Below are 27738 nucleotides of genomic sequence, written 5' to 3'. Positions count from 1 at the left end.
CGCTGGAGGAGTTAAGCAGATAGCCAGAGGTAGCATGTATAATGAAAACAGAATAGGTCCAAAGATGGACCCTTGTGAGACCCCACATAAGAAAAGAGCGGAGGAAGACACATAATTGTTAATGTAATGTAGATGTGAGATGATTGTAGAAGCGGTGTGTTGTGTGTTGTTCATCTGACCTTAACAGGATTAAGAATAACTTGTGCTCTGTGTCCTGGAAGACTAACATGAATCCAGATTCAAACAGATAATGTTGTGGCCCTCCAGGCTGTTACGTGTCTGTTTGGGTCCCATATGGCCACCATATGTAAGAAGACTAAGATGAGTGTGATTAGGCTGACTAAAGTAGCATGAAGGTCTATTATTAGATGTTTCCTGGTTGGTGTGAGTCACCTGTTTGTTAAAGTGTCAGGGGATGTATCAGCCTTTCTCCTTTAGAGACCGGCTCTAAACTGACATCGTCAGCATTGAGACCTGTCACATCGCCTCTTCCACCATGTCTTAAGTTAACTTGAGATATGGTAGTTGGTCACATCTGGTTGGTAATTAGGATTACAAAATCGAAGATCCTGAATTGACTGAATTCTCTAGAATTGAAGGAGGGAATCCAGAATGGCAATGTAACATTTGATTGTTCTACTGAATTCGTGGCGTGCCAGCGTTCCAAAGTACACCGTCATACCAAAGTCCCCTTGGCGCCATTCCTGGTGCCCGAGAGGCGTTTTGACCATGTGAATGTGGACCTGGTGGGCCCCCTGCCCCCCTCCCACAGGTTCACTCACCTTCTCACCATGGTGGACAGGACCACCAGGTGGCCGGAAGCGGTTCCCCTGTCATCGACCACGTCTACTGAGGTGGCCCAGGCGTTCATCGGGTCCTGGGTGGCCCGTTTTGGCACGCCGGCTGACCTCACCTCTTTACAGGGGCCCGCAGTTCACGTCAGAGCTCTGGACTGCGGTCGCGGAGGGGCTGGGGGTGAAGCTCCATCACACCACAGCGTACAACCCGCAGGGCAATGGACTTTGTGAGCGGTTTCAACTGTCTATGAAGGCCGCTCTTTGTGCCAGCCTCACGGACAGCAACTGGGTCGATCGCCTCCCGTGGGTCATGCTCGGCCTTCGCTCTGCCCCTAAGGAAGACCTCCAGTCCTCGTCTGCCGAGCTGGTTTACGGCCAGCCGCTGCGTGTCCCGGGTGAGTTTCTCCCGGACGCTTTGGCCCCCTGGTCAGCAGCTTCTCATTGGGCTGTGGCCCGGGACAGTGGCAACGCTTTCGTTCCGATCCCTACATCTCACCACTGCCTCCCTCAGTCCTACGTCCCCAAGAATCTGCTGTCGGCCAGGTACGTCTTCATCCGCCACGACAGCCACCGTACCCCCCTGAAGCCCCCCTACGACAGGCCCTTCCGCATCCTGGAAGCGGGGTCTAAGAACGTTGTGGTGGACATTGGGGGCAAGCCAGAGCAGGTCTCGGTGGACCGTCTCAAGCCTGCCCATTTGGACCCGGGTGGGCCTGTCAAACTGGCCCTGCCCTCGCAGCGTGGACGCCCCCCTTCTCAGGCCGCTGGCCCAGCCTCGTCCCCCCCCCCCCCCCGGGCTCCGGCTCTGTCCCCTGCCCCTGCCCCTGCCCCCATACCCATTCAGCGCAGCCGTTTTGGCCGCCTGGTCCGCCCCCCGACACGTTGACTGTTTCCCTGAGGACTGTTCGCCTGTTGGCTGTTTGTGTTTCATTGAGTACTTTTGTGTTGCATTACTGTTTTGCGTTTTTTCGTGATGGTGAATTCTTGGGGGCCTGTGTGGTGATACACAATTGAGGATAGATTCACCAGGGGCTGCTGCTCCTTTAAGGCAGACGTTCAGAGTGCTGATGTAGGCAGTGCTTAGGGTTTCCGGGGGAGCCATGTTTGCAGCAGCCTAGCCGTTAGCTGGTTGCCAGGAGAGATTGTGCTGTATTGGTGTGGTTTTGTGTGGCGAGTAAACGGAATTGACTCGACTCGATCTCTCCATCTCCTCATTCCTGCACTCCCACAATATATATATATATATGTGTGTGTGTGTGTGTGTGTGTGTGTGTGTGTGTGTGTACACTATATATACATGTATTTGATATTTATGTAGGCCCTGTGATGACCTGGCGGCCTGTCCAGGGTGTCTCCCCGCCTGCCACCCAATGACTGCTGGGATAGGCGCCGCCATCCCCGCGACCCTGAGAGCAGGATAAGCGGTTAAGATAATGGATGGATGGATATGAACTGTCGCTCATTTTGTGAAATTAGCTGTAAATGTGTCAGATGTAAACCTCATTTTGCATCAAATTCTTCGGCTGTTGTCTCCATAGTGACCATTTGTTGTCTCTGTAGTAACCAGCTACTGCTTCCATAGAAACCAGGTGTTGTCTCCATAGTAACAGAGTGGTCAGGCTGTGATGTTCAGTTGATAGCTCTGTTAAATCCATGTCAGTCAGGAAGGACAGAGGGAGGCGATGGAGAGGAGACAGATTTAAAACTTGACACAGTTAAGACACGAAGTGTTTAACAGTTCTTACAGGAAGTGTTTTAACAGGGGGTCTGGCCTGTAGGAGGAAACTGATCCTGATCAGAGAGATTCACATTTAACATTTAATTTGTCCTTAACAGCCCCTCCATCTCGTGTGTGTGTGTGTGTGTTTGTGTGTGTGAGTGAGAGAGAGAGAGAGAGATGGTGCTAAACCACAATTTGTTATTCCAGACAGAGAGAGAGCGAGACAGACAGAGAGAGAGAGACAGACAGACAGAGAGAGAGAGACAGGGAGAGAGAGACAGAGGGAAAGAATGAGGTACTATGAGTGTTCAAGTTTTCATTTTGTTGAAGAACATGAGAAGTTAAGGTCTCTTTTTTCCTGTTTTCTTTCTTTCTTTCTATTGGTTCAGTTTGGTTTCCATTGTTTCTCAGAATCTCTGATAATAAACAGATGCCTGTTTTGGAATAAGTACTGAAACTAAACAATAAAAATCCAATTCAGAGAAAGTGAATGATTAGCAGCCAAGAAAGCTTGTAACAGGAAATGAAAAGTAGTATTGTTGTGGCCGTGAAGGAAGGCTTTGATCTGTCTGTCTGTCTGTCTGTCTGTCTGTCTGTCTGTCTGTCTGTCCGTCTGTCTATCCATCAATCTGTCTGTCTGTCTGTCCATCAGTCTGTCTTTCTGTCCACCAGTCTGTCTGTCTGTCTAGCCGACTCTGTCTGTCCATGTGTCTTTCTGTCAGTCTGTCTGACTGCCAGTCTGTCTGTCTCTCTGTATGTCCATCAGTCTGTCTATCTGTCTGACTTTTCTGTCTGTCCGTCTATCTGTCAGTCAGTCTGTCCGTCCGTCCATCCGTGTCTGTCTGACTGTCAGTCAGTCAGTCTGTATGTCCGCCCATCTGTCTGTATGTCCATCAGTCAGTCTGTCTGTCTGTCTGTCCGTTCGTCTGTGTCTGTCTGTCAGTCTGTCTGTCTGTCCGTCCATCTGTCTTTCTGTCTGTCCATCTGTGTGTCTGTTTGACCGTCAATATGTCTGTCTGCCCGTCCATCCGTCCGTCTGTCCGTCTGTCTCTGTCTGTCTGACTGTCAGTCTGTCTGTCTGTCAGTCTCTTTCTGTTTGTCTGTCTGACTATCAGTCTGTCTGTCTCTGTCTGTTGGTCCGTGATTCTGTCTGTCTGTCTGTCTGTCTGTCTGTCTGTCTGTCTGTCTGTCTGTCTGTCTGTCTGTCTGTCTGTCTGTCTGTCAGTCCATCTTTCTTTAGGGTCCTCTGAAGACAAAAGAGAAACAGGCGTCCAGTAAACATGATAAAAGCAGTAATGGAAGACGGGCATGAGAGCAGCCGTGTGATTATTCATCTGCTGTTTATGGGGGAAAGCTGTCATGGCTGTCTCACTCTCACGCCACCTCCAGATGTGCTGAAGCAGGAAATTTGTGTTTTGCCTCAGCACATCTGGAGCAAGAAATTCTTCTCCAAAATAGACTTCAGATGACGTTTTGGACATGAGAACTCTCTCATTTACAGGCCGACACCTGCTGCGTGATTGACAGCTCAGCGTTTCAAACAATAGGAGTTGTGCAGGAGAGAAAAGAGGATTGTTGGTTTCTAAACAACATCACGTTTTCCCTGCTGGACCATGTGTGATATAAGCGGTCCGTCTGTCTGGGCTGATGCATTGACAGGGAACTGGAAATGGTGGATTTTGTGGATTTGAAGGGTTTCTCATTGTAATGCAGAGACATCTGTATTTCATTACTTCTCTGCAGATGTTAATCTGTCTAATGGCAGCCAGTAAGAAGTCCATCACATCTTGTTGGAGGGCTGATGGTGATGAACCGGGAAATGTCACTTTGTAACCTTTTACATCTTCATATTGTGGTCTTGTCATCCGGAGAGACTTACTGCGAGGGATTTAGCAGTCAACCGTATTTAATTTTCGAGAACAAGTTGGGGGAAGAAAGGCACAGTACACCAAAAACTAGGAATAAATTACACCCAGATTTCCGCAGTGTTCTTCGTTTGGGTTTATCACGTTAACTGTGATGGACTACTCAGTTCTTAGAAACGCTGGTGTTAAATAATCCTAGCCGTTTGAAGAACAGGTGTTTTTGTCCCCCTTTTTGTCCTGCAAGTTTATTCCTACTGTAGGCCTCCAGCGTTTCAGGTGTTAGTAATGGAATAATGAAGGTTCAGTGCCAAAACACCCTGACAAACGATTGGCCCTGTAACCTCCAGGGTTCCTGTTTGTTGGGTGGACGTATCAGATGGTGTTCAGAGAGAGCAGAGAGAAGGGATGTGGTTCTGAATTTATTCACACCATCTCCATTCCTCTGACTAGTTGCTTATCAGATGCATTGATTAGTGATCATCATGTTATTCATGAGATCACATGTGAAGGCTTCCTAATTGAAGCAGCAAGATGTCATGTGGTTCTGTCTGTTCTTACCAACATGATGTGAACACAGCACAATACTGGATGCTGGCAGGAATACCACCATCCATGACAAGTCCAATGGTGAGGAAGTTTCTGACCGGGTGAACAAAAATAACTTTAAAAGGAGGACTGGTTTGTGGCTGCACCTGAAGGCTGTGTTCATATAAGATGATATGATAGGAGATGAGATGATATGAGATAAGATAAGATGATATGATATGTGATAAGCTGATATGAGACAAGATTATATAAATTAAGATGAGATTAGATGAGGTAATATATTTGATAAGAAGGTGATAGATGAGATAAGATATGAGATAAAATGATATGAGATGAGTTAAGATGATGTGGGATAAGATGAGGGAAGATGATATGAGATAAGATGATATATGAGATAGGATGATATGAGATAAGATGGGATGAGAAGATGAGATGAGATATATGAGATGTGATGATCGATGAGATAAGGGGAGATTGAAGATGTGAAGGTTTTGGTTTTTTTTTTTTTTAGCATCAGAAAGCTGAAACCTGCAGGACAGAGGTCAACCAGGAAGTTTAGATGAAAACTGAAGACTCCGAAGAAAATGCATTGTTACAGTTACACCGTCAACACTCTATGTCGTTATAGACAGGATTATAACACACACACACACACACAGCACCGTCATTCGTTGGTGGATTTGTTAAGATTTGGGAAGTATGTTAAGATATTTTAGAGAGAGAATGAGAGCAATGGATGATGAACAAAATGGATGAGCTGAGAGAGAGAGCGAGAGGGAGAGAGAGTGAGCGAGAGAAAGAGAGAGAAAGAGAGAGGGGTCAGTATAATGTATGTTTAACTAGTCTGTGGCCCGGGGCAGCATGCATTATATAGTATAGGAGGAATTATGGCATGCAACTTTTATGTAGCTATATGGTGTGTGTGTTCATGTGTGTGTAGCTCTGCATGTGTATGTGTGCATGTGTTTGGTTGTGCATGTATCTTTGCTTCCTTGTGGAGGTCTATGTGCGTATATGTGTGTGAGGATATGACAGAGAGGGATCTGACACCAGGAACAGAAAAAGAGTGAGAGACATCTGACAGTCCGTCTCCATGTCAGACAACACTGTCCCCTTCACTCCTCTCTGTGTGAGACTTCTGCTTTCCCACAGCACATGACCAGTAAATATCATGGAACCAGTAAAAATTATAGTGTCACCAGTAAATATCATAATGGAACCAGTAAATATAATGAAACCAGTAATATCATAACGGAACCAGTAAATATCATAATAGGACCAGTAAATATCATAATGGAACCAGTAAATATCATAATAGGACCAGTAAATATCATAATGGAACCAGTAAATATCATAATGAAACCTGTAAATATAATAATAGAACCAGTAAATATCATAATGGAACCAGTAAATATAATGAGACCAGTAAATATCATAATGGAACCAGTAAATATCATAATAGAACCAGTAAATATAATGAAACATGTAAATATAATAATAGAACCAGTAAATATCATAATGGAACCAGTAAATATAATGAGACCAGTAAATATCATAATGGAACCAGTAAATATCATAATAGAACCAGTAAATATAATGAAACATGTAAATATAATAATAGAACCAGTAAATATCATAATGGAACCAGTAAATATAATGAGACCAGTAAATATCATAATGGAACCAGTAAATATCATTATGAAACCAGTAAATATAATGGAACCAGTAAATAAAATGAGACCAGTAAATATCATAATGGAACCAGTAAATATCATTATGAAACCAGTAAATATCATAATGACACCAGTAAATATAACGAATCCAGTTACTATCATAATGGGACCAGTAATATCATAACGGAACCAGTAAATATCATAATAGGACCAGCAAATATCATACTGGGACCAGTAAATATCACAATGGAACCAGTAAATATCATAATAGGACCAGTAAATATCATAATGGAACCAGTAAATATCATAATGAAACCTGTAAATATAATAATAGAACCAGTAAATATCATAATGGAACCAGTCAATATAATGAGACCAGTAAATATCATAATGGAACCAGTAAGTATCATTATGAAACCAGTAAATATAATGGAACCAGTCAATTTAATGAGACCAGTAAATATATATGAAGGATTCCACTGTTGCAAGTGGTTTGTCGGAGATGTTGAAGGTTGGTGAATGAGATGGAGGAGTAGATGCCCACTGGCATACTACTTCAGTCTTTGCCACATTTATAGAGAGCCCCAGCCTACCATACGCCCTTGCAGCAGCTGCAAGGGTAGCTTGTAGTGCCTCGGATGTGTGGGCCACAACTGCACAGTCATCTGCGTACTGTAACTCGATGATGTGCTCAGATGTCATTTTTGTGACCGCTTGGAGCCTACGGATGTTAAATAGGTTTCCATCTAGTCTGAAGTCCACAGTAACCCCACTGTCCTTCCTGATTTCCTTGTGGAGCAGCAATGTCACACACAGGAGGAATATGTTGAAGAGAACTGGAGCAAGGATGCACCCCTGACGTACCCCGGTGCACACCCTGAAGGGCTCGGATTCCTGGCCTCCAATGGTCACACGTGCCATCATCCCCACATGAAATCTTTGAAGGATGTTGACATCCTGGACCCTATCCCAGCAGTCTTGGGCGGCAGACGAGGAGACACCCTGGACAGGCTGCCAGGCCATCACACACACACACACACACACACACACACACACACACACACACACACACACACACACACACACACACACACACTTGCTTGCTGGTTGTCCATCATGCCCGATGATGACCATCTTCTTCTATTTGTGGGTCCTTTGCTGGCTGAATAGTCCGATCCTGGATGCACAGTTGCGGTTGCAGACCAGGCATGTAAAAGTGGTGCTGGAGGGGGTAGGGGTAGCTTTGCGAGCATGCCTCTTCGCACGCTTTGCTACACGGTGTTGTGTGCGCTGGTTTTCCATGTACTTCACTCCCTCTGAGATGTGAGAGCGCCAGGTTGTGCGGCAGAAAGCAAGTTCCTCCAAAGAAGAGGGGTTGATCTGACATCTTTTTAGTGTGGTCTTCATTTGGTCTTTGAACCGCTTCTTCTGCCCACCAGCAGTGCATTGACCAAGGCGTAGTTGGCCGTAGAGGACTTTACGTGGGAGTCGTTCGCTGGGCATGCGAATAACATGCAGTCTGTCCTCCCGAGTAATGCTGAGGATCCTCTGGAGACATTTTACATGGAAGGCCTCCAGGCTTCTGAGATGGTGGCTGTAGGGCATTAAACTCGGCATTAAAATCACCAAGCAAAATGACTTTGTCGCTCCTTGGTATGTTGATGAGTATATCATGGAGTGCCTGGTAGAAGCGATCTTTCTCTTCATCATGAGATGGTAAAGTTGGAGCGTAGGCACTTATCAAGGTGATGTATCAACATTTTGCAAGGGGTATATGGAGAGTCATAAGCCGCTCATTAATGCCCACTGGTGTTTCTTCGAGTTTGGGTAAGAGACTGTTCTTAATTGCAAAACCAACTCCATGGATGTGTTGACCTCCTAGGGGGTATCCTTTCCAAAAGAAGGCATAGCCCTCCCCTACTTCGTTGAGTGAGCCCTCTTCAAGGAGCCTGGTCTCACTGAGTGCCGCCGCATCCACACAATAGCGCTTCAGCTCGCTGGCCATAAGTGCTGTTCTGCGTTGAGGTCTGTCCGTACGTACCATGGCTGACGTCCAGGAGTGTCCTTATGTTCCATGCTGCAAATCTTAGTGGTATAATGTTTGTTTTTCGACCGCATAGTGGAATGGCCCGGCGGGTGCGGTTTCCTGCCCAGGCGCAGTGTTGAGTGGGCATTTTTTGGGCCACCTTTTCTAGGCCGTTCCCCGAAAGGGGTGAGCAGTGCGGTCCCTAAATAGGGCTGCTCAGATGCACAGGGGTCTGCCGGAAACAGCTGCCACTCAATCCCAGCTGCTAACGACCGTTGCCCTGTGCCGCTGGCATGCAGAGTTCCAACTAAGAGCTCCCAGCTCATTCAGACCTGCTCCCGTCATTGGAAACTCCATCGCCGCCAGACTTTGTGAGGTCGGGGACTCAGATAGCAGAAGATACCTGCGCAGAGATGGTTTTTAAAGTGGCACGGGGGGTGCGCTTCTCCCAACGCCACATGACTTGATTTTAGAGGAGATGGTTCCGATGGCAAGGGGGATCCCTAGACGACTGGCACCTCCACACAACTGCAGAGGGCTGCCGGAAATCCAGTTTTTCGGAAACCGTCTCGAAGCGTGCCGCCACAGCTTGCTTTTCTGTTGGGGTAAGCTCCCTTAGTCTTATGTCTTCCCAGACTCACCCACAAGGCAGCGGGGCAGTGGTTGATTGGTGCCAGGGCATGTCCACCAGGGTGGGCCTGGACACCATATCTTTTGGGCCCACTGCTGCTCCGAGGTCCCCTGCCAAGTTAGCCTGGGGCCGCAAGACCCCAGTTACCATGTGTGGGCACGGGGAGGCCTGGCAGGAGTCTTGGTGAAGGAGAGGCTATGTACTGGCAAGGGAAGGCTTACACGCTAGGATGCTTCCCTATTCGCCACAAAGGCTAGCCAGCGGCAGCAAGCTAAGGGCAGGAAGGACACAAGCGGGTTGGAAGAACACATGCACCTTCCCTCCAACTACACGCTGCTGCACTAGAAGCATCACAACACCCTGTGTGTATGTACACACACACACACACACACACACACACACACACACACACACACACACACACACACACAGACACCCATACACCCATTCATTCCTAGGGGCTATTTAATACGGCCGATTCCCCTGACCTACATGTGTTTGGACTGTGGGAGGAAACCCACACAGACACGGGGAGAACATGCAGACTCCACACAGAGGACGAACCGGGACCACCCCCAAGGTTGGACTACCCCGGGACTTGAACCCAGGGACCCTCTTGCTGTAGGGGACCGCGCTAACCACTGTACCACCATGCCGCCTATTATTATTATTATAATTATTATTGTTATTATTATTATTATTATTGTTATTATTATTATTATCATTATTATGATCACTATTATGGGAGGAATGTGTAACAGTTACAAATGGTATAAGCAATGTAAAGTGAAGTTACACATGGTATAAGCAATGTAAAGTAAAGTTACACATGGTATAAGTAATGTAAAATAAAGTTACACATGGTATAAGCAATGTAAAATAAAGTTACACATGGTATAACTAATCTTAAGTAAAATTAAACATGGTATGACTAATGTAAAATAAAGTTACGCATGGTATAATAAAGGTACACATGGTATAAGTAATGTAAAATAAAGTTACACATGGTGTAATAAAGGTACACATGGTATAAGCAATGTAAAATAAAGTTACACATGGTATAAGTAATGTAAAATAAAGTTACACATGGTATAAGCAATGTAAAATAAAGTTACACATGGTATAACTAATCTTAAGTAAAATTAAACATGGTATGACTAATGTAAAATAAAGTTACGCATGGTATAATAAAGGTACACATGGTATAAGTAATGTAAAATAAAGTTACACATGGTGTAATAAAGGTACACATGGTATAAGCAATGTAAAATAAAGTTACACATGGTATAAGTAATGTAAAGTAAAATTAAACATGGTATAAATAATGTAAAATAAAGTTACACATGGTATAAGTAATATAAAATAAAGTTAAACATGGTATAAGTAATGTAAAGTAAAATTAAACATGGTGTAAGTAATTTAAAATAAAGTTACACATGGTATAAGTAATGTAAAATAAAGTTACACATGGTATAATAAAGGTACACACAGTATAAGTAATGTAAATAAAGTTACACATGGTGTAATAAAGGTACACATGGTGTAATAAAGGTACACATGGTATAAGTAATGTAAAATAAAGTTAAACATGGTATAATGAAGGTACACATGGTATAAGTAATGTAAATAAAGTTACACATGGTGTAATAAAGGTACACATGGTATAAGCAATGTAAAATAAAAGTTACACATGGTATAAGTAATGTAAAATAAAGTTACACATGGTATAAGTAATGTAAAATAAAGTTACACATGGTGTAATAAAGGTACACTTGCTATAAGTAATGTAAAATAAAGTTACACATGGTGTAATAAAGGTACACATGGTATAAGCAATGTAAAATAAAGTTACACATGGTATAAGTAATGTAAAATAAAGTTACACATGGTATAAGTAGTAAAAAATAAAGTTAAACATGGTATAAGTAATGTAAAGTAAAGTTACACATGGTATAAGTAATGTAAAATAAAGTTACACATGGTATAAGCAATGTAAAATACAGTTACACATGGCATGCAGGGTTAGCATACATTGGCAGGGGCGCTAACTAGCCGCTAAGTAGCATGTGGCAGTATACGCTTGACAAGACTAGCTCCAAAACCACATGCTACAGGTTAACAAGACTTCAGTGACATGTTAGCTGGCAGCTAAACATAATATCAGCAGTCAAAACTGTAGGCAAAAAACAACTTTAGGGCATAATACACTCAAAGCCTCATGGCCGAGTGCCAGCAGGCTCTCATCTCCCGCTCCACTCTCCCCGCACGGCCCGTTAGCCCCGCCCCCCCAACTGTTGTGAGGCACCATACTTAAAGTGACATAGACTTTTGGTGTAGAAATTATGGGATGTCTTCTGCTATGTACATATTAACTGAAACTTAACTCTGGTGTATTTACACCAGAGTTAAGTTTCTCTTTATTGGACCTGATGGGCAGACTAGTCCCCCTTTCTCTACACTTGGAACACTTGATGGTACAGCTGTAGGAAGCTGTTGGGGACTCAGTGACGTCTTCTGGTGCATTATCGGTGAGGTATATTTTCATCCCTCGGTGCACAATGACAAGTGGCTGGTCAATGGGCTCTCCTGGTTCATCATAACTCAAATGAATGACTGGCTTGACTGCTCATTTAGCAGCGGGGACACTGCCAGAGTCCACCCCATCATTGGGCTCACTAGATGTTGGGACGTCTCCCACTTCCAGTCCTGTGTCCACCACAGGGTCCTCCGATGGTAGTGTAATACTTTCAGCATACTCCTCCTCGTTAGCAGCTGGATCAGGCATCCTTTCCTCGTCGTGAGGAGTACCAGATGCACCATTCACTTCCAGGCCAACTTCACTGGGCCTATCATCCTCAGGGTTTAAGGACCAAGAGGCAGGAGGCAGAATTTGTCGTTCACCATGTATGAGCCCTGTGGAGGAATAGTGGAAGTCCTTCTCTTCACTCTCTGAAGCACTGTGCTCTGGGTCACCAGCTGTCTGTCCCTCACTCCATTGTGCTCTTTTCTGAGTAAGGGCACTGGAGGCTCTAGTTGATGGTCTCTGAGAAGGGTGTGTCTCTTCTCGAGCTTTTGGCATTCTCACTAGGAACCCTATGGGAAGAAGATGGTCTCTGTGGAGCGTTTTTACTATTCCTCTTCCACCTTCAGGTCTCACTCTATACACAGGTAAGTTGGGCAACTTTCCAATGACCATATAGGGCTGCAGGTTCCACTTCTCTTTCAACTTGTGCTTTCCTGGAACTCCCAAGGCTCGGACAAGTACCCTATCTCCGTCTTGTAGGTTGTGGACTCTGACTCTGTTGTCATACCCTTGCTTGTTTTTCTGATGGTTCTTGTGAGAGGCTTCAGATGCTAAATAGTAAGCCTGACGGAGCTCCTCCCTCAGTTTTTCCACATACTGGTGGTGTGTTGTAGAGTCCTCTCCTTCCACACCCAGATCAAAACACACATCAATAGGCAGACGGGCCTATTGATAAAATTAAACATAGTATAAGTAATGTAAAATAAAGTTACACATGGTATAAGTAATGTAAAGTGAAATAAAACATGTTATAAGTAATGTAAAATAAAGTTACACATGGTATAATAAAGGTACACATGGTGTAAGTAATGTAAAATAAAGTTACACATTGTATAAGTTATTAAAGTAAAATTAAACATGGTATAAGTAATGTAAAATAAAGTTACACATGGTATAAGTAGTATAAAATAAAGTTAAACATGGTATACGTAATGTAAAATAAAGTTACATATGGTATAAGCAATATAAAATAAAGTTACAGATGGTATAAGTAGTATAAAATAAAGTTACACATGGTATAAGTAGTATAAAATAAAGTTAAACATGGTATAAGTAATATAAAATAAAGTTACAGATGGTATAAGTAGTATAAAATAAAGTTACATATGGTATAAGCAATATAAAATAAAGTTACAGATGGTATAAGTAGTATAAAATAAAGTTACACATGGTATAAGTAGTATAAAATAAAGTTACATATGGTATAAGCAATATAAAATAAAGTTACAGATGGTATAAGTAGTATAAAATAAAGTTACACATGGTATAAGTAGTATAAAATAAAGTTAAACATGGTATAAGTAATGTAAAATAAAGTTACATATGGTATAAGCAATGTAAAATAAAGTTACACATGGTATACGTAGTATAAAATAAAGTTAAACATGGTATAAGTAATGTAAAATGTAGTTACACATGGTATAAGCAATATAAAATAAAGTTACACGTGGTATAATTAATGTAAAATAAAGTTACACGTGGTATAATTAATGTAAAATAAAGTTACACATGGTATAAGTAATGTAAAGTAAAGTTACACATGGTATAAGTAATATAAAGTAAAGTTACACATGGTATAGGTCCTACATGGTGAAAGACTAACAGTAAGCAAACATCAAATATGAACTGCTCTCACAGTGGTGCAGTGGTTAGCGCGGTCGCCTCACAGAAAGAAGGCCCTGGGTTCGAATCCTGGGGTAGTCCAACCTTGGGGGTCGTCCCGGGTCATCCTCTGTGTGGCGATTGCATGTTCTCCCCGTGTCTGCGTGGGTTTCCTCCGGGTGCTCTGGTTTTCTCCCACAGTCCCAAGACATGCAGTTCAGGTGAATTGGCCGTACTAAAAAATGAATTGTCCGTAGGTGGGAATGTATCTGCCCTGAAATGGACTGGCGGCCTGTCCAGGGTTTTTTCCCTGCCCTCCGCCCAGTGAATGCTGGGATAGGCTCTAGCGTCCCATGACCCTGATTAGGATAAGCCACTTGGAAAATGGTTGGATGGACAATTGACATGTCTGTGTTCCTCTGTCTTTGTGTCTCTGGCAGGTGTGTCAGTCATCTTTGCGGTCAGTTATCGGCGTGGTTCCTCAGGATACGGTTCTCTTTAATGACACCGTTGCCAACAACATCCGCTACGGCCGTGTAACTGCCAGCAACCAGGAAGTGCAAATGGCCGCCAGAGCTGCTGACATACATGCCCGAATACTGGAACTACCTCAAGGTCAGGCTGAGTGTGTGTCTGCTGTGATTGTGTGTGTGTGTGTCTGTGTGTGTGCGTGTCTGTGTGTGTGCGTGTGCTCTGGCAACCATCTGATGGAAAAACTCAACGTTGTAGAAGAAGAATCACCTATCTGGACACCTATTAAGGGACACGGGTGGAGAATGTACAGGAGCTAAAAGTGATCATGAAAGAGCGGCTAGGCTAGGTGGAAAGGCCGTGTGGAAGAAGTTATGGGGCATCCTGACAGACGACTGAGGTAAGGTGAGGTGAAGCTAGTTATTAAGAGACCCTGGATTGAGGTGCGGGGTTTTGTTTTGTTTTGTTTTTGGTTTTTTTTGGATTTTCCCCCTCCCATTTATCTCCCCCAATTGTACTTGGCCAATTACCCCTCTCTTCTGAGCTGTCCTGGTCGCTGTTTCACCCCCTCTGCCGACCCAGGGAGGGCTGCAGACTATCACATGCCTCCTCCGATACATGTGGAGTCGCCAGCTGCTTCTTTTCAACTGACAGTGAGGACTTTCACCAGGGGGACGTAGCGCGTGGGAGGATCATGCTATTTCGGAATAGACCGCTACACTACCCGGACGCCCCAAGGTGCGTTTTTTAAGTAGAGGTTTAACCACAGCTGCCTTAAAACTGCTGAGAACAGTGCCAGTAGTAAGTGATAAATTAACAATTTCTAGAATTGTAGGTCCCGGAAAAGGCCAGAGGTCTTTAGAAAGTTTTGCTGGTGGGCCGCTCAGATGGCTGAGCGGAATAAACCGCCATTCTTGCAATCCACTCGTCATGTGGCTGGGAGGTCGTATCCCAGACTCGCCGTAACTGGTCACGGCCAGAGCGTCCACAGGGTAAGGCATTCATTAGGCCATCCTTACTTGAGGGATAGTGGGTGTAGATCGGTGTAGTGTTCAGAGACCCGTAGTTCTCCAGCGACCCCTCTGGCCCATCCGGACGCCTGTAGCCAAGTGATGGAAAGCATTCTCCTTACGTCTCCTTCGCGGCCTGAAGGTAATGCAATATATGCGAGGCTGCAGCATGTAAAATAGCGAGAGCAGCCGACACGAGTTTGAAGGAAGCTGGTGGTACGACTATCTCCTTCCTGTGGAAACGTGAGCCAGGGGACCCAAAGGAATTGAATCAAGTGCAACTGGACTTGGTTATATATCCGTGACTATATATCCGTGACTTCTGACTAGACTAAGCTAGTCTAGCTTGGTTTAGTCAGAAAGGCACGAACTGATGAAGCCTCTTGGATGAGAGGCGAAACGTCTTCACGGATATATACCAAGTTCAGTTGCACTTGATTCAATTCCTTTGGATAACTATGACCTGGATGAATGAGAACATTCACAGACACGTGAGCCAGGGGAGTTATTCGACAAGAGTTCCGGCCATATGCTATTGGGTTAATCGGGTGGGATAAAGGGAAAAACTAGAAATAAATTTATAAGAAAGTTTTGCTGGTAAGGGGTCAAGTAGGCAAGCAGTTGGTCTAGAAGCTGACACGAACTTAAGAGTATCAAGAGAAATAGTCTCAAAAGCTGTAATAACTGGGATTATCAGTGACTCATTTTATAGACATGAATTTGGTATGACAGGATCTGCAGGAGTAGCTGGAGTTGAAGAACTAATTTTGTTTAAGTTCTCATCAACCTTACTGCAGAAAAAAATCTAAAAATTCATGGGCCATGAATGGTGAGCAGCTAATAGACGGCTGCTTTTTATTAAGTTTAGATGCAGTGTCAAAGAGAAATCTGGGGTTATGTTTAGTAATATTGATTAAGTGAGAGAGCTGCGCTGCTTTTGCAGTAGATAAAGCACGCTTGTATTTCAATAAACACTCATGCCACAATAGGTAAAAAACTTCTAATTTTGATTTTTTGCCATTTATGTTCCAGTCTCCTGCAGGTCCGCTTAAGAGCACATGTCTCATCATTAAACCAGGGTGTAGGACTCTTTAGTCGCCTAGCTCTGGTAGTGAGAGATGCAATTGAGTCGAGGAGACTAGAGAGGTCCACATTTAAGTCCCTAGTGAAATTTTCAACAGAGTCAGTTACCACAGTGAAAGGAGCCAAGACTTCAGGCAGCTGCTGGCCAAATGCAGCTACAGTGGAGGGACCAGTGTGGCGAGTGGCAATTACATTTGTGCTGACATTAACTGGACAGGCCAATAATGCTTCAAATTTGATGAGAAAATGATCTGACACAGCAGATGTGGTTGGCAAGACATTCAGATCAGAAACAGCTATTCCCTTAGATAAAACCAAATCAAGGGTGTAACCACTGCAATGACTTGACTCTTGAACAAACTGAGTGAACCCAAAAGTATCAGCTAGTGCCAGAAAGGCTTTACTTAGAGGATCAGCAGCCTTATTCAGATGAATGTTGAAATCACCTAGAATTAGAATTTCATCAGAGTGAGAACAAGACCTGAGACAAATTCTTCAAGAAATAACGAGTAACAGCCAGGAGGCCGATAGAATATCACAATCTGGACTGAGCCAAGTCCATTCATGGCTGAGGGAGATGGACCAAGAACAAGAGCCTCAAAAGACTGGAATTTAGATTCAAGTCTAGAAGTCAGATTGAAAATAGATTTATATATTAAGGCAACACCCCCACCTTGTTTATTTGCCCGAGCTACATGAGCATCGGTATAGTCAAGTGGGGAAGCTTCATTTAAGGGAAGGAAAACATTTGGTTTCAGCCATGTTTCACATAACCCAATCATATCGAAACTATGTTCAAGAATCAGATCATTTATTAGTAAGGCTTTGGTAGACAGTGATCTGTTATTTATGAAACCAAATTTAAGCATCTTGTGGAAGTGATCAGTAGTAGGCAGAGCTTTAGAGCTACCAATGGTGAAAAAAAATTTTTTTCCTAAATTTATTTCTGATTTCTCCCAATTTAGTGGCCAATCGATCCCTATTCTAGTTCAAACACCCACCCTCATACTGCATGCATTCGCCAACTGCATCTCTCCGGCCGGCAGTCTCGAAGGAGACGCCTCCCCACTTTCATGACAAGGCGAATCCAGGCTGAACCACTGCTTTTTCCAACACACACAGAGATGCATTCATGTGACGAACACAAGCGACTCTGCCCCCCTCCTGAAGATAGCAACGCCAATTATTGCTGCTTCATCAAATCCGGCCATAGTCGGATCTGATGAGACCGAGGCGCGAACCCCGGTCCCCAGTGGGCAACTGCATCGACACAAAGCCGATGGTTAGACCGCTACACCACCGCAGACATAATAGGTGAAAGATTAATTGAAATTAGATACCTTGTTGACAAATTTGACGACCAACGTTTTGGATGATATGTGGTCACATTCTTGATAACATTAGATGTTTGGTACTGTAGATTATTAAGTACTTCGTTGCACATTTCACCACCACCAGTGGTAGGAATGATTACTAGATTATTGTGATTCACACATTTAGGAGAGGAGAGCTTGGGAGCAATACAGCAGGGTAGGGAGACGGTCTCAATGTTATAGACCAAGCTGTCAGTCTGAGATTCTACACAATGAGAGGTTCCCTGACTAACTATATTAACTAAGCTACTTGTTATATCAGCATTATCCTCCATGTCGGAGACTCTGGCTCTGGGTAAACAGTGAACCAAGGCTGGTGAAGCTAATATGATATTGCGGGTAATGGCGTCTCCTATCACTAGCGTGTGTTGCTTTACTCTGTCGACAGGAGCGGGAGAGTGACGCTGGCCAGTAGGACTACCAACAGGACTGGTGAGGGGTGAAAACCGGTTTGCAGTCGGGAGAGGTGACTGCAGACCAGGCCACACGACCGGTGGCTTGCTCTTGCGGGCCTTCCTACACTGGTAAACAGAGACAACTGCCACTGCATCTGCCGATGAGGCTGAGCTAATGCTAACAATAGCAGGTCTCCTGTCAGGCCCAGGGCTAAGACTATCTGGAGTTCCCGTCACATCTAACGTAATCCTAGCTTAAAGCAGCTGCTCTAACTCATGGACACGTCTCTCTAGTAGAGACAACCTGTCTGTAACTACAGAAGTTACCACAAACCATCGTTTTAACGAGGCTGCTTTGACTGCGAATGTAATAGAGCTAACTGCTAAGCTAGGCTAAGCGCTAAGCTAGTAACAAACTAGGAACGAGAGGCTGCCTACTAAACACAAGAATCGTATGAGAAGGAAAACTAGACTCTAGTGATAAGTGAACTAAACACAGAAAATAGCTAAATCAGAACAAATGAAGAGGTTAGGGCAGAATATAGAGAAGAGATGGTACGAAAATAAACAGCTGTTACCGATCTCACGAAGCTGAATCTCACAAACACGGAAGCTGGAAACAGCTGGCAGTGACGTCCACGCGCGCGTCTGTGGGGCGTGTGTGTATGCGCGTCTGTGCATGTGTGTGGTGTGTGTGTTCGTGTATATGTCTGTGCATGTGTGTGTCTGCATGTGTGTGGTGTGTGTGTTTGTGTATATGTCTGTGCATGTGTGTGGGGGGGGGTGTGATGATGGTCACGATGGTGATGATAACTCAGATACAAGGCAGTTCCCAGGGTCAGGGTTCAAAGACTCTGGTTCCGTAGTATTGATAAAGTAATGATGATGAAGAGGGCGGTGCGCTGGACGCAGGATGCTGGACGCAGCAGCTACTGCGGCTCCCTGTTCAGTGTCGTGTTTTCTTTGTTGTTTATACTTTAGTTTTAAGTTTACTTACAAGTGTAGGTCCTGCGCTCTTCTACAGCCGTCAGGAACTTTTAAACCTCAGAACGGATTACTCACTTCCCTCCACCATCACGGACAATTTCCCCATCGATATTATCCACTCACCGGTCTCGCAGTGGAAACGCTGCCCCCTGTCGGCAACGTAAACAAAAGGGGGGGGAAACGTGGCGGGCTACATGCTAAGCTAAGTAGCGCTCCCTTCAAAGTTTCCCTCCCCAGCATCTTCATGGCTAATGTTCGGTCGTTAGCTAACAACATGGAGGAGATAAGACTCAGGCTGTCCTCTCAGAAAAGGCTGCAGAACTGCTGTCTGCTGATGTTTACGAAGACTTGGCTCAACAGCAACATAGCGACTCGGCAGTCGAGCTAGCGGGCCGCACAGCCTTCCGTGCCGACAGGACAGCGGACTCCGGCAAGATCCGCGGAGGAGGTTTGAGTATTTATATCAAAAGCTCTTGGTGCAACAATATAAAGATTGTCGAAAGTCATTGCTCTGCTGATCTTGAGCTCCTTATGATTCAGTGCAGGCCTTTCTACCTGCCCAGGGAGCTAACGGCCATTACCATCACCACTGTACACATCCCCCCACATGCTAATGCTAAGGTAGCACTTACACAGCTACAATGTGCCATCAGCAGACAACAGACCCAACACCCGGACAATGCCTTTATCATAGGTGGTGACTTTAATCAGGCTAACCTCAGGGCTGTATTGCCCAAATTCCATCAGCATGTCTCCTGCCCCACTAGGGGACAAAACACCCTGGACCATCTCTATACAAACATTAAGGACTCATACAAAGCTACTCCTTGCCCTCATCTGGGGCATTCTGACCACCTCTGCCTGTTCCTGGTCCCAGCCTACAAACCCCTAATAAAACGGATCAAGCCAGCAGTAAAGACAATGACTGTCTGGCCAGAAGGAGCAGTCTCTGAACTCCAGGACTGTTTTGACAACACAGACTGGAGTATTTTTGCACATTCAGCTACCCATGGCTCCCATACAGACATTAATGAACAGACATCTGTCATACTAGCCTACATTAATTTTTGCACTGAGAGTGTCACAACAAAAAAATCAGTCCGCACCTTTCCAAACCAGAAACCCTGGATGACCAGTGAGGTCTGGCAGCTGCTGAAAGTCCGGGATGCAGCGTTCAAGTCAGGTAACTGTGAGGCCTACAGCGCAGCCAGATCAAACCTCAAAAAGGGCATCAGAACAGCCAAACATAAATATTCCCTACGAATAGAGGACCACTTTCACAATAACTCTGATCCTCGGCGAATGTGGCAAGGCATTCAGTCTATCACAGACTACAAAAGCTCTAATCGCGGTCCCACTGTCCATGATACCTCCCTGCCAGACAAGCTAAATCATTTCTATGCCCACTTCGACAAGGACAATACTGACCCGGCCACAAAAATCCCCAGCCAACCAGAAAACCAGGTGCTCACTCTATCAGTCGCAGAGGTCAGAGAATCACTGCGCAGAGTGAACACACGGAAGGCTGCCGGACCAGACGGCATACCGGGTTGGGTCTACCGGGAATGTGCCGACCAGCTGGCTGAGGTCTTCACACCTGTATTTAACCTCTCACTGTCCCAATCTAAAGTCCCGGCATGCTTTAAGACCACCTCTATCATTCCTGTCTCCAAGAAACCAACATCCACATGTCTGAATGACTACCGACCCATAGCACTCACCCCCATTGCCATGAAGTGCTTTGAAAGACTGGTTCTGGCTCACATCAAAAACATTATCCCCCCCACATTCGACCCACATCAGTTCGCCTACTGTCCCAAAAGGTCTACTGAGGATGCCATTGCCACTGCCCTGCACGTTGCTCTGACCCACCTTGAACTTAACAACACATACATCCGGATGCTGTTTATAGATTACAGCTCTGCCTTCAACACTATCATCCCCGCCAAACTAACCACCAAACTCCTCTCCCTTGGCCTCAACCCCTCCCTCTGTAACTGGACCCTGGACTTCCTGACCAACAGACCTCAGTCTGTTAGGTTAGGTGACCACAATTCCTCCACCCTGACCCTCAGCACAGGTGCCCCTCAAGGCTGTGTTCTGAGCCCCCTCCTTTTCTCCCTCTTCACCCACGACTGCCTGCCAACTCACCCCTCAAATGTTATAGTTAAGTTTGCAGATGACACCACAGTCATTGGCCGTATCACCAACAATGACGAGATGGCCTACAGAGACGAGATTGAGCACTTCACATCATGGTGTACTACCAACAATCTTGTCCTTGATGTGCAGAAGACAAAGGAGCTGATTGTGGACTTCAGGAGGTCTAGAAGCTGCAGCCACTCCCCCATACACATCAATGGAGTGGAAGTGGAGTGTGTTTCCAGCTTTAAATTCCTTGGAGTCCACATCAGCGAGGACCTTTCGTGGACATTAAACACCCAGGCCCTTGTGAAAAAGGCCCAACAATGCCTGCATTTCCTGAGGAGGCTGAGGAGCGCCCGTCTACCCCCCAAAATTCTCATCAACTTCTACCACCGTACCATAGAGAGCATCCTGACCATCTGCATCTCAGTGTGGTACGGCAACTGCACCTCAGTAGACCAGAAAGCTCTGCAGCGGATCGTCAAGGCGGCCCAGCATATCACCGGTACCCAGCTCCCAGCCATAAAAGACATTTATCACAAACGCTGCCTTCGAAGGGGTCTGAGCATTAGCAGAGACCCCACCCACCCCAACCATGGACTGTTCTCCCCCCTGCGCTCTGGGAGGCACTACAGGAGCCTCAGAGCCCACACTACCAGGCTCAAAAACAGCTTCTTTCCACAAGCTGTTGCCCACCTGAACCTGGGTACCCACTGAATGTCTGTAAATAGTTTTAAATATTTTGTACTCCAGCTCTTTTTTAACTTATTTTTAGCTTTTGGTCTTCATGTGTGTATATCTTATACTGTGTTTGCTGTGTTTGTCTGTGTCTGTCTTGCACTGTTTGGTGAAGCCACAGCCCTCATTTCATTTTTAACATGTGCCTGCACATTGTTTTTAATGACAATAAAATTGAATTGAATTGAATTGATGATGACGGTGATGGTGATGATAAACATGATGATGGTGTCGTCTCTCCAACAGGTTATGACACAGAGGTGGGCGAGCGAGGTCTGAAGCTCAGCGGGGGAGAGAAACAGAGAGTGGCCATCGCTCGGACCATCCTCAAAGAGCCGCGCATCATTCTGCTGGATGAGGTCCGTTAGCCGCCACATTACACAACTTCCTGTTGGGCCCTCTGGAGGGGCTATGGGTCTGGTTCAGTCAGTCGTCTGTGGTGGGAGGAGCCTATTTAATAACATGAATAACAACCATACATGCTGATACTATACCAGGTTTTTACACAAGCCCAGAGGACTGTCTGTCCTGTGGATTTAAAGACGGAATCTGTATTTTCTTCATATCAAAAGTGAAGTTTTTGGTACCGTTTCCTGAAGATGTTGTCATAGCAGCAACCATTCAATGAATTGTTTATTGAGTTGGGGTCCACCTTTTATTCAAATGTAATGGAACCCGCACAGGAAATGTGTCGAGTCTGCCACAAAAGAAGAAGAACAAGGAGGCTGAAAAGAACAAGAAGCAGAACAAGAAGAAACTTGCTTCAGGACTGCGGAAGGGCAGTCTGGATTAAACGAGGGTCAAACCGTGTGAGTGTTGCACCAAATTCTGCAGCCATTTAAAGTTGTGACCTGCACATGAACACTTTCTTCCTGTTCAGGATCACATTCACGGTCTTAAAGTCCCCGGTCTTTTCGGCGGTTGCAGGGAATTACTCCGCTCTTCCGAGCCGTCCCAGTCGCTGTCCCACCCCCTCTGCCGACCCGGGGAGGGCTGAAGACTACCACATGCGTCCTCCGATACATGTGGAGTCGCCAGCTGCTTCTTTTCACCTGACAGTGAGGAGCTTCGACAGGGGGACTTAGCGCATGGGAGTATCACGCTATTCTCCCCCTGAACAGACTCCCCAACTGACCAGAGGAGGCGCTAGTGCAGTGACCAGGACACATACCCACATCTGGCTTCCCACCCGCAGACACGGCCAATTGTGTCTGTAGAGACGGCAGACCAAGCCGGACGCAACACAGGGCTTCGAACCGGCAATCCCCGTGTTGGTAGACAACGGAATAGACCGCTACGCTACCTGGATGCCCTAAATCCACTAAGACTAAGAAAATTAAGGATAACCGCTTTAAAGTCTGTGTTCCTTTATACTCGTCTAATGAGGAACACCCAGACTGGACCCAGTACGGTGCTGGTGCTGTACCAGTAGTCTCCTGGACCAACAGGATTCTGTATAGAACTAAAAGTACCTGGTGTGTGTGTGTGTCATTAGGTTGATAACAGGACATTAAAATGGCTGTGAGGAGCATGTCAGAATAACAGGTTATTAAGCTACATTAGCACACCGTGTGTCTCCTCCAGGCCACCTCATCGCTGGACAGCCAGACTGAGAGGAACATCCAGACCTCGCTGGCCACAGTCTGGAACAACAGGACCACCATAGTGGTAGCACACAGGTAATATCTGTTTCGAGAAGTACTCTTTAATCATGTACTACTAATACACTAATGGCTGCAGTCTGTGGTACACAGGTCAGGTAGTACAGTATGCAGTAAGCTAACAAAGCATATGTCCCGCCCTAGCAACCCAGCTCACCTTCTGTGTTGTTCAAGTCATCTTACCGTTCCTGTTTGCGGCTGACCAAACCACTTTTCTGTTGTGAACAGCAAAGCTAACTACAACGAGCAGCTAATGTCTAGCTGTCAGTGCTAGCTGTCCGTGCTAGCGGTCGGTGTTAGCGGTCAGAGCTAGCTGTCTGAGCCCCACTTTGACTGCTCATCATGTGTGGACGCATTAGTCATAGAAGTAGACAGGTTATGCTAAATATACTTCGTTATAAATTGTAGTACAGTAAGAATAGTACTGTAGTACTAGTAGTGGTCGCAGTAGATGGAGTAGTAGTAGTTGTAGTAGCAGTAGTAGTAGTAGAAGCAGTGATGTAGTAGTTGTAGTAGTAGTAGCAGTAATTGTAGTAGTAATGGTAGTAGTAGTAGTAGTAGTTGTAGCAGCAGCAGCAGTAGTAGTAGTAGTAATAGTAGTAGTTATACTAGTGGCCATAGTAGTAGTAGAAGCAGTAGTAGTAGTGGTGGTAGTAGCAATAGTAGTAATGGTAGTAGTAATGGTAGCAGCAGCAGTAGAAGTAGGAGTAGCAGTAATAGTAGCAGCAGTAGTAGGAGTAGTAGTAGTAGTAGTAGTAGCAGTAGTAGTAGTAGTATATAGTAGTAATATATAGTAATACTAAGTGAACAAATCATCTCCCGGTCTGAGAGGTAGAAAGTAGAAGAGACAGAGAGAAAGAGAGCGAGAGAGAGAGATGGAGAGTGATGAATATGAGAAAGCAAGGAGAAACAAGAAAAACACCGGAGAGCATGGAAGATGGAGAGAGAGGCCTTAGAGGATGACAATAGAGACAGACAGACAGACAAAGAGAGAGCCAGAGAGACAGACAAATAGAGAGAGCTAGAGATAGAGGGGATTCATCCACTTTCTCTTCAGACACAGTTGACACATCAAATCATGAGGGGGAGAGCGATGAGGTCAGTAGGAGAGGACAAAAGATGGATAGAGAGATTAAATAAAAAGCTGATTAGAGAGCACAAGATAAAACAAGATGGACAGATCAACAAAGAAAGAGACAATAGAGAAAGTGATACCTGATTAATTCTCCCATCTATAGAACATTTGGACAATGTTGTACCAGATGTCTCTTTCCCAAAGAGCTTTAAAACTCACCCACAGAGCAATCACTCTCCTCTAAATGCCCCTGAAGCCAGTCTTCATCATTCAGCATCCTCTTCATCACTCATTCATCTTCTCTCCACCAGTGAACTTTCTCTGACACTGATGGCAGTTTTGGTCAAATTCTTGTTGTCTTCTCCACCAGTCAGAAGGAAGGAGGGTCATGGTGTGGTCATCTCTATGAGGGCCAGTGTCTGGGAAGAGCTTTACCAGCTTCTGGCTCCAACACATGAAGGACATTTGATTGACAGCTGGTTGATTGACAGATGAGGCTCGCTGCCTTCGTCTTGACATTCAAAACCTTTCATTTGACACCTGCATGTATCTGCTCTCCTGTTCTTTTTGTCTTGTTTGGTGCATCTGATCTCCAAGCCTTCTGACACACATCTCCTTATCAGCCCACTTTCTTTCTTTTATCCATTCATCCATCCATCCATGCTCCAGCATGACACATAACAATGCACTGAGTTGTAGCCATTCCATCTAACTGGTTGCCTCTCTCCTTCTCTCACCTTCTCTATCTCTCATTCTCTCTCCTTCTCTCTCTCTTGTCTTTCTCTCTTACGTTTTAATTCCAAGGAACAATATTGACACATCTACAAGTTCTAAATCATAAGCCCTGACATGAAAGAGTGATAAATCATAAAATACAAAAATAAGACGTGATAGAGTGATACATCATAAGACATCATACAGTGATAAATAATAAAACGAAGAGTGATAAATCATAAGACAGAGATAAAACATAACAGAGTGATAAGTCATAAGACACGATAGAGTGATAAATCATAAAACATAACAGTGATAAATCATAAAATATAAGACATGATAGAGTGATAAATCATAAAACATGATAGCGTGATAAATCATAAAATACAATAAGACATGATAGAGTGATAAATAAACATGATAATAAGACATGATAGAATGATAAATCATAAGATATGATAGAGTGATAAATAATAAAACATGATAATAAGACATGATAGAGTGATAAATCATAAAACATGATAGCGTGATAAATCATAAAATACAATAAGACATGATAGAGTGATAAATAAACATGATAATAAGACATGATAGAATGATAAATCATAAGACATGGTAGAGTGATAAATCGTAAAACAAAGTGATAAATCATAAACCATGATATGAAGACACGATAGAGTGATAAATCACAAAACATGATAGAGTGATGAATCATAAAACATGATAGAGTGATAAATCATAAGACACAATAGAGTGATAAATCGTAAAACAAAGTGATAAATCACAAAACAAGATAAGAAGACATGATAGAGTGATAAATCATAAGACACGATAGAGTGATAAATCATAAAAAAGTGATAAATCATAAAACATGATAAGAAGACATGATAGAGTGACAAATCATAAAACATGATGTGATAAATCATAAAATATGATTATAAGACATGATAGAATGATAAATCATAAGACATGATAGTGATAAATCATAAAACATACTGTGATAAATCATAAAATATGATAGTAGAGTAATCAATCATAAAACATAACAGTGATAAATCACAAAACATGATAGAGTGATAAATATTAAATCATGATAATAAGACATGATAGAGTGATAAATCATAAGACATGATAGAGTGATAAATCATAAAACATGATAGAGTAATAAATCAGGTGTCCGTCATGTCCATCCTCATCCTCTGCGTTGTGTCTCAGACAGGACAGTGTGTATTGACAGTAAGCTGATCCAGATCCTGGATCAGTCTGCAGCCTCACCATATGGAGTCTGCTGTGCTGACGTGACCTCCGGCCTTCCTAAACCTCCCTCCATCTCTTCCTTTTGTGTGCAGCTTTTGGATTGAAGACACGTTTAATATGGACATGAGAAGCTAGCGGGTGTTTGGTAACGCTGGCCAGAAGCCTGGAGCCTGTCAACACCTCGTCCTGTTGAGACAGACAAGTTCACTTTCCGTGACAGTATTCATCATATTTAGTTTTTCCCTTCATTCAGGTGGAGAGTGATGTGTAGAAGTGGATTTGAAGATGTTTAGCTCTTGGATGACCTTAACCTGGATCTGAGCAGCCAGCCTACCGGCGCAGCAGGGTTTCCTCGGCTGAAAGTTGAATGAATGGTGATTTTCTACAATGGCCCTAAAGCCCAGGTGGAGATACCTGTGACCGAGGTTTCCCATCAAATATGAAGGACCAGATCTAAACATAGCACCATTCCATGTAGGAGGGTGGAGGACAGCCTCCCTGTGGCTTTCTGTCAAGCCTTGAAGCTGCACTCAGCAATTCAGTGTCACCACAACAGCATCGACGCTGTGTTGAGTCCACATCTAGTTCTGGTCCTTCTGCTCTAAACTTGAATAAACCACCTTTAACATACGTATATGTGTAATAAACCACCTTTAACATACATGTTGAATAAACCACCTTTAACTTACATCTAGGACAATTTGACCACCTTTAACTTATATGTTAAATAAACCACCTTTAATTTATGTGGTGAATAAACCACCTTTAACTTATATGTTAATAAACCACCTTTAACTTATATGTTAATAAACCACCTTTAATTTATATGTTAATAAACCACCTTTAACTTATATGTTAATAAACCACCTTTAATTTATATGTTAAATAAACCACCTTTAACTTATATGTTAATAAACCACCTTTAACTTATATGTTAAATAAATCACCTTTAACTTATATGGTAATAAACCACCATTAACTTATATGTTAATAAACCACCTTTAACTTATATGGTAATAAATCACATTTAACTTATATGTTAATAAACCACCTTTAACTTATATGTTAAATAAATCACCTTTAATTTATATGTTAATAAACCACCTTTAACTTATATGTTAATAAACCACCTTTAACTTATATGTTAATAAACCACCTTTAACTTA

At 44.0% G+C, this 27738-nt stretch overlaps 1 protein-coding gene across 1 annotated transcript in view; it reads left to right on the top strand.

Annotated features, from left to right (window-relative positions):
* The window catches only part of abcb6b (ATP-binding cassette, sub-family B (MDR/TAP), member 6b), an 85515-nt gene that overhangs the window by 46745 nt on the left and 11032 nt on the right, over positions 1-27738 (top strand). Inside the window, exons 15-17 of the mRNA XM_056288966.1 lie at positions 14104-14278; positions 22112-22224; positions 23450-23544. Of these exons, the coding sequence (XP_056144941.1) occupies positions 14104-14278; positions 22112-22224; positions 23450-23544 (383 nt within the window). The remainder of the gene's footprint in view (positions 1-14103; positions 14279-22111; positions 22225-23449; positions 23545-27738) is intronic.

The sequence above is a fragment of the Lampris incognitus genome, chromosome 11, assembly GCF_029633865.1.
Source record: "Lampris incognitus isolate fLamInc1 chromosome 11, fLamInc1.hap2, whole genome shotgun sequence".
Taxonomy (NCBI): domain Eukaryota; kingdom Metazoa; phylum Chordata; class Actinopteri; order Lampriformes; family Lampridae; genus Lampris; species Lampris incognitus.
The sequence above is the reverse complement of the archived record's forward strand: the minus strand, read 5'-3'. Positions and strand labels throughout refer to the sequence as shown.